At 45.4% G+C, this 7,907-nt stretch overlaps 1 protein-coding gene across 2 annotated transcripts in view; it reads left to right on the top strand.

Annotated features, from left to right (window-relative positions):
• The first annotated feature begins 432 nt into the window (after nucleotides 1-432).
• The window catches only part of tnip1 (TNFAIP3 interacting protein 1), a 27,069-nt gene continuing 19,594 nt past the window's right edge, over nucleotides 433-7,907 (top strand). The window contains exons 1-3 of one of the 2 annotated variants that reach the window (XM_048603540.1): nucleotides 433-635; nucleotides 1,119-1,213; nucleotides 3,633-3,771. In XM_048603540.1, coding sequence (XP_048459497.1) covers nucleotides 567-635; nucleotides 1,119-1,213; nucleotides 3,633-3,771 — 303 coding nt within the window. In that variant the 5' untranslated portion in view covers nucleotides 433-566. The remainder of the gene's footprint in view (nucleotides 636-1,118; nucleotides 1,214-3,632; nucleotides 3,772-7,907) is intronic. The other variant, XM_048603539.1, reaches the window with a different exon arrangement.

The following is a 7,907-nucleotide window of genomic DNA, read 5'->3' as shown; positions in this document are numbered from 1 at the left end:
TTATCTTGCAACACCTCACTTTTTTTCCCTCTTTCTTGTTGTTTTCAAATCCCTCCCTGGCCTTGTCCCTCCACAGTCCCTATTTCTGTTAAAACCCTCCGACTATCTGATCTCAGCGTTCTTCCAATTCTGGCCTCATGCACAGCCCTGATTTTAATCACCTGACCATTGGCAGCCATGTCTTCAGCTACTGAAACCAAATATTCTGAAATTTTATCCATAAACTCCTCTGACGTTTTTCTGAAGAAGTGTCTAGGCCCGAAACGTCAACCTTCCCGCTCCTCTGATGCTGCTTGGCCTGCTGTGTTCATCCAGCTCTACACCTTGTTATCTCAGATTCTCCAGCATCTGCAGTTCCTACTTTCATAAAAAAATGCAAGTTGTTGCTGCCTAGGCTTTGTGGTGACTGGTTGTGTCTTTGTGCCCTCTCCCAGGTTCAGGAGGTGCTGCAGAAGTTGGCGATTGAGGATGGAAACGTCTCTGTTCACTTGCAGCGTCTGGAGAACTCGCTGAGCCTGTTTGCTGAGGAAACCAACAGGAAGGAGCTGCTAGCCCACCTGGGTCGAATGGCCGTGGACTTCAATCGTCTCTCTTCAAAAGTGCAGAAGAATGAGTACAAGACTACCGTCCTGCAGGTAGGGGGCAGTGTCTCTCACCTTTCTGCCCTTGGGTATTGATTAGTGAGAGAGAACTGTCCCCTGCGTCTCTCTCTTTCTCTGGGCTCCTTTCAAACCTACCCTGGTGTGCTGCTTAGTATTAAGCTGCATTTGAGATTCACTCTTGTTTGGCACCTTGAGACAGACCTTGTTACTGTGGTGCTATGTAAATACAGGTTGTTGTTAAATCTTTTCAGAAGGGCGTGTTTCCGCTAGAAGCAGAAAGCGCTATGTAAATACAGGTTGCTGTTGCTTTTCAGAGGGGAATGTTTGCTTTAGAAACAGAAGACGGTTGCTGATGGCCCAGGGGGATGAGTGAGGGGGAAGGCGAGGGGGTATTGAGGGTGGGGGGGTGTAGTGGGGGTGTTTAGGAGGGGGAGGGAGTGATGCAAAGGGATAAATTGGATCATGTCTCTCTCTCTCTCTCTCCACACTCCCCACCCCCCCAAAAAACTTTTGCAGACCCTTTGTGAACAGCTACGTAAAGAAAATGAAGATCTTCGGAAGAAACTGGACCACGACCTTAACGACAAGAATCAGATGATGGAGAGGATGAAGTACGTTGACAGTCTGTCCCTTTTAAAATAACAAAGGAACTGCATTCCTGTAGTGCCTTTCACCACCTCGGGATTTCCCGAAGCCCTTGCCAGCCAGCGAAGTACTTTTGTCATTGAAAGAGTGACCGCTGTTAGCGTAGGAAACACGGGCAGTCAATTGAGGAGACAGGAGCAGAAAAGGCCATTCAGCCCCTTGAGCCTGCTGCACTCATCAGTAAGGTGATGGCTGATTTGGTTGTGCTGTCTGTTTTCTGTCTGCCCACTGTAACCCTCGTACATCGAAAACCCATCCAGCTGTTCTTGAATAAACTTAAATACCCAGCAATGGAGTATTTCACAGGCTAATGTTTGTCAGTCAGATTTATATAAAACAATATAAAGAGAGGTTGGATAGGCTGGGGCTTTCCTCACTGGAGTGTAGGAGGTTGAGGGGTGACTTTATAGGGGTTTATAAAATCATGAGGGGCATAGATAAGTTGAATGGTAGGTGTCTTTAGCCTAGATCAGGGGAATTTCAAAACCAGAGGGCACATTTTTAAGGTGAAAGGAGAAAGATTTTAAAGAAGGCAGGAGGGTCAGTTTTTTTTACGCACCAGGGCAGTTTGTGTGTGGAATGAACTTCCAGAAGAAGTGGTGGATTTGGGTACAGTTACAACATTTAAAAGACATTTGGATAAGTCCATGACTAAGTAATGTTTGGAGGGATATGGGCCAGGAGCAGGCAGATCGGACTGGTTTAGTTTGGGATTATGGTCAGCATGGACGGGTTGGATGGAAGGGCCTGTTTCTGTGCTGTGTGGCTCTGTGACTCTATAATCTCTGTCTATAAAAGAGAGATCACTTATTCTTAATAACTTACCCTAATTTTGGTCTCTCCAACAAGAGGGGAATACCCTCTGACTATTCAGGCCCCTCTGGATCTTCACACTGTAATAAGATCCTCCTCCCTTTCTAATCTCCAGTGATTATGGACCAAACTTGTTTAACCTTTCCTCCTTCGTCCCAGGAATTTTCATGAATAACGGTATGGTAATAACCAGGCCATCTTTTTTGATTTTTTTAATATATTGTTTATTGTGGAATGGCTATTGTCCCAGAGCCCCGAGGGATGTGAGCCTGCATCTCTCGGAAATGCCCATTGAACCTCTGAATAGCACCTCTGACAGTACAGCATTCTCAGTGCTGCACTGGGAATGTTGGCCTAGAAACAGTCTCTGGACTGGGAATTGAGCCGATGAGCTGCTGTCTCCTGAGACGAGACATTTTCTCCTGTGGGAGGATATAGAACTAGGAGTCACTGTTGAGAAATAAGGAGACACCCAGTTAAGACTGAGACTGGGGAATATGTTTTTATAAAGATCATGAGTCTTTGGAACTCTCTTCCTCCAAAAGGCAGTGGAAACAGAGTCTTTTAGTATTTTCAAGGAGAAGCTGGGTTGGTTCTTGATATAAAGGGAGGGACAAGAGATTATAGAGGTTGGGCAAGAATGTGGAGTAATCAGATTGGCCATGATTTACTGAACAACAGAGCAGGCTATAGAGGGGCAAAGTGACCTACTGCTATTCCAAGGTTCCGATGAAAGTGCCACCACTAAACTCAGCCCTCTGTCTATAAACTTGCATCTTTTGCCATTTTGTAGGCAATAAGAACAGAAGTGGTCATTCAGCCCATTGGGACTGCTCTGCCAATGACCAACATCGATCTTACAAACCTCAGCTCCACTTTCCTGCCTTTTTCCCCATTAACCCTTACTGATTTGGAAATTTGTCTATCTCAGCCTTGAGTATACTTAATGACCCAGCCTCAACAACCTTCGGTGGTAAAAAAATTCCACAGATTCACTCCCCTCTGAGAGAAGAAATTCCTCCTCATCTCTGTCTTAAGTAGACTTACTCTGAGATGATGCCCTCTGATCCTAGAGCCTTGCAGTTTATATTCCTTGAGCTGTTGTATTTCCCCTCAGTGGGGAAATTTCCAATTCCAATTGCTCCCACCACAGCCCCAGTATCTATTCCCAGTCTGCCAGTCATTGTTGAATGATTTCTTTGAAATTATGAGTACTGCTTCTGGACTTAGTATTTCCGGCTGGCACTCCCGACTATACTTCCCCAAATGTTGGCCAGCAACTGTGGAGAGAAGCAGAGAGATAGTGCTGTGGACTTAACTCATTCACCCAGGGCGATGGGGACCGTAAGGGTGTCTCGTGGAGATTGGTCGAAGGTGGAGGAAGGAGGCCCCCCAATTTTGAAGATGCTGGTGGAAGAAAATAATGTCTAGCCCAAACCTTTTGGGTGGATGGTCCTTCCCCAGATCTTCGTAATCTTCTGTAAAACAAGGTAAAAGGGATTCGGTGAAACAGGCATCTTTTCAGTTCTGTCCTTTATTTCTCAACCACCCCCCCCCTCCGCCTCACTCCAGATATGAGAACCTGAAGTTGAAGAAAATGATGGCAGAGCGGCTGCAGCAGAGGGAGGCTGAGCAGGCATCTCCAGCACTTGAGGTGGCCTCCAAACAGGAGCCAGTAGACAGACCACTGGAAAGAGCAACTCTCCAGCAGGTCAGTAATGTCACCGTCTCGGGAGCAGAACCCACTGCAGTGGCCTGTTCCTTTCCCGTGGGAAGCGGTTTGCATCTCTACAGCTGCTCTCACAACCTTGGAGGATCCTGAAGTGCCTTGAGGTTGGACAGCTCCATGGAATGTTGTCATGTAGGAAAACACAGTGACGACATCGACCACAAACAGCAAGGAGACCGCATCTGGCAACTTGTGAATGACACAATCCTGATCCCACTCATCTCGTATATACTGGCATTCCGTTCTGAGGATTGCTGCTACTCTTCTCATAATCTGTGTTTTTTTTGTTTTTTCTTGTGTCAGTGATGTTTGTCAAGGGTCAAACATAAGCCGAGAGCATTGTGTGTCAGTTCAAATCCAACACCAAATGAGGTTCACAATGTCTCCCTTCTTTGGTTTGTTCTCGCTTTTTCAGCATACTCCCATCCTACTGTCCCTCATCAATAATTGATTTGATTTATTATTGTCACATGTACCTAGGTACAGTGAAAAGTTTTGTTCTGCGTGCAGTCTGGGCAGATTATGCCATACAAAGTGCATTAGGGAATAGAACACGAGTGAGGAATACAATGTTATGGCTACAGAGAAGGCGCACAAAGATAGAGATCAACATTAAATTTAAAATTAGGGCAGCACAATGGCTGAGTGGTTAGCACTGCTGCCTCACAGCACCAGGGACCTGGGTTTGATTCCAGCCTCGGGCGACTGTCTGTGTGGAGTTTGCGTGTTCTCCCCGTGTCTGTGTGGGTTTCCTCCGGGTGCTCCGGTTTCCTCCCACAGTCCAAAGATGTGTAGGTTAGGTGGATTGGCCATGGGAAATTGCCCCATAGTGTCCACAGATGTGCAGGCTAGGTGCAATAGCCATGCATAATGCAGGGTTACAGGGATAGGGTAGGAGAGGAGTCTGGGTGGGATGCTCTTCAGAGAGCTGGTGTGGATTTGTTGGGCTGAATGGCCTGTTTCCACACTGAGGATTCTGATTCTATGAGGTCCATTCAGAAGTATAATAACAGCAGGAAAGAAGCTGTTCTTGAACCTGTTGGTATGTGTGTTTAAGCTTCTGTATCTTCTGCCCGATGTCAGAGGTTGGAAGAGGTGGGAGGGGTCTTTGATTGTGTTAGCTGCCTTCCTGAGGCAGCGAGAACTGTAGATGGAGTCAATGGATGGAAGGTTGGCTTGTGTGATAGTCTGGGCTGTGTTCACAGCTCTGTCTGTAGTTTCTTACAGTCCTGAGCAGAGCAGTTGCCATACCAAGCCATGATGCATCTATAAAATTGATAAGAGTCTATGGACATACCAAATTTCCTTAGCCTCCTGGGGAAGTAGAGGCACTGTTGTGCCTCCTTGACCATTGCATCAATGTGGATGGTCCAGGACAGATAATTGTACATTCTGTTTTCACTCCGGTGGTTGTGAAATCTATACCAATTGCGTGAGCTGTATTGAAGATGGACTCTTGCATTAGGAGTGATGGCATCTAGATTTTACTTGCAAATTGAGTATTGTTCAGCCTTGTATCGCACTGCACCATCACTGGGACTCATTCAGTCTCCAGTGTCATGAGGCCTGCATTCTCCAACCCAAGTATGATTGTTTAGACAGTTATCAGACATCTTTTATATGTAGTAGTACATACTCCAGACTCTGCACGACAAATATTCCCACCTGGGAAACTCAAAGTTAGACTGTCCTGGGGTGAATTTTATGAAGTGGTTGTCCCTTTGGAGAACATATACAAATTGGGAGCAAGAGAAGGCCATCCCACCCATATGGATTCTACATCTTCTGATTCAGGATCATTTCTTGCTACTGTACTTATTCTGTCTCATTACCAGCAAAGTCACCCTGCTATTGTTTCCTTTTCAAAAGTCCCAGACACCTGAGTATTTAGTTTCCAGCTTTGATCTTGTAATCTTGTCTCTCTAATAGCTGTAAGATTGTACCAATTAACTTCTGCTGCGTGCTAATTCATTTATTTCGTCCTGAATACTACTTGCATTCATGCAAAGAGATGATAATTTTGCATATTATTTTACTGTTTTTGCCCCTGTGTACTCTGTCCCTACCCCTCCCACTCAGGGTATCATTCCCTAGAGTAGCTGTTCTGCAATGCTGCCACCTATTTTCGCTTTGTAAGCCTGCGTTTCTGCTCTCCTGAACCCCACCTCATAACCTCCGTTTATTTTACTGTCCTCTCTACGGCTCTAGTTGTTGTCTGTCCAGGACACTGGTCCAGCGCAGTTCAAGTGAAGCTGGTCCTGCCAGAGCAGTTCACTTTGATCCCAGTTCTAGCGCTGGTACCCCATGAATAGTAACCCATTTCGTTCCATTCCACCCGCGGCACATGTCCAGCCATGCGTTTGGCTCCTTTGACCCAGTTAACTTGTGCCAGTTTGCCTGGCTCAGGTAGTCAGCCCAAGAGTATTCCCTTGGAAGTTCTGCTTTTTAATTCTGCTCCTAAATATTCAAATTCATTTGGCAGAACCTCCTGTCAAAGTCGTTGGTGTCAATGTGGAAAACGACAACCGGATCCCTTCCCTTTCACTCCAATCCATTCGGCCCCTTGAGCCTGCTCCACCATTCAGTAAGGTCTTGATCTGTTTGAGTTGTGAATTCCTCCCTCCCAGCTACTGCTGAAAGCCGTTGATTCTCCCATCTAACCAGAATTTATACACCTCTGCCGTAAAGTATTCAGCCACCTCACATTTGCCACCTCCAGAGGGAAAGGGTTCCAAAGTTTCTGAACCCTCAGAGAAAGCAGTTCTCCTCATTGCTATCCTAAAAGCATGATCCTGAATTTAGAAACAGTGTCCTCTGGTTGTGGACCCACAAGATGAAACATCCTTTCCAAATCCACCTTGTCACGTCTGTTCACACAAATCATTCCTCACTCTTCTAAACTCCAAGCCTGTCCAAACTTTCCCTGATGTGACAACTCACCCAGTTCAGATATCTGCCTATCTGAACTATCTCCAATGTGTTTCCATCTCCTTTAAATGAGGAGATCAAAGTGTGGGCAGTATTTGAGATGTGATCTCACCAATGCCCTGTGTAACTGAATCCTGACATCCTTACTTTTAATAGACAATTCCTCTTGTAATAAAGGACAGCAATCTGGTGGCCTTCATGATTCTTGAATGTAGCTACACACAAGTGTTTTGTGACTCCTGCAGCAGGATACCTAGACACCACCCCCCCCCCCCGCCCCCCATGCCTCGGGTTTCTGCAATCCTGCTCTATTCAAATAACGCTCTCTGCTTTTAGATTCTTCGTGCCAAAGTAAAAAAAACTTCACACACTATGACGTTACATTCCATCTGCCGGATTTTTATCCACTCACTCGACCTGTCTGAGTCCATGATTTCCTTTATTTCTCTACAACATTCTTTATTTGCAATGCCTTAGCTCCCTTCATCCTGATGTAAACAGTTTTTGAAAAAAAGACCCCTGTGGATCCCTTCATTGTCGTACCCTGCCAACTAAAGACCCAGTTTCGCATACTCTCAATTTTCTACTGGTTGGCCAGACTTCTATCCGTGCTAATATACCACCCCTTTACACCATGAGCTTAAATTTTCTGTAATAACCTTTTGATAAAGCACGTTATCAGCTGACTTCTGGAATTCCCACTATGTTGTCAGGCTGTTTATTTTCCAATTCTGTGTGACTCAGTCATAGACTCATACAAATTCTTTAGAGAACTCCAAAAGCATTGATTAAACATGACTTCCCCTTCACAAAAATAAGCTGACTGTTCCCAATTGCTTTGAGATTTTCTGACACTGCAGTGATGATCTTTTTAATGATATGATTCTAACACCTTTCCTGAGACAGATGTCACGCTAATTGTGGCCTATGGTTCCTTGTTACCTGCCATACTCCCTTCCTGAAAAGACGGAGTAATATTCACTACTTTCCAATCCATTGTAACTTTCCAGAATCTAGGGGAGTTTTGGAAGACCTCCTAACCATGGTTCCAGAATTCTCAATTTTACCTTTTACGTTCAAGGAGACATTCGTGAAATCCAGACTTGGATTTTTAAACATTTGATGGGGACAGTGTTGAGGAGCCTTTACTCTGCATCTAACCCCGTGCTGCCCCTGTCCTGGGAGTGTTT

This window comes from Rhincodon typus, chromosome 12, assembly GCF_021869965.1.
Source record: "Rhincodon typus isolate 14 chromosome 12, sRhiTyp1.1, whole genome shotgun sequence".
In the NCBI taxonomy this organism is placed as follows: Eukaryota; Metazoa; Chordata; class Chondrichthyes; order Orectolobiformes; family Rhincodontidae; genus Rhincodon; species Rhincodon typus.
Note: the sequence above shows the minus strand (reverse complement) of the source record. Positions and strands in the feature narration are given on the sequence as shown.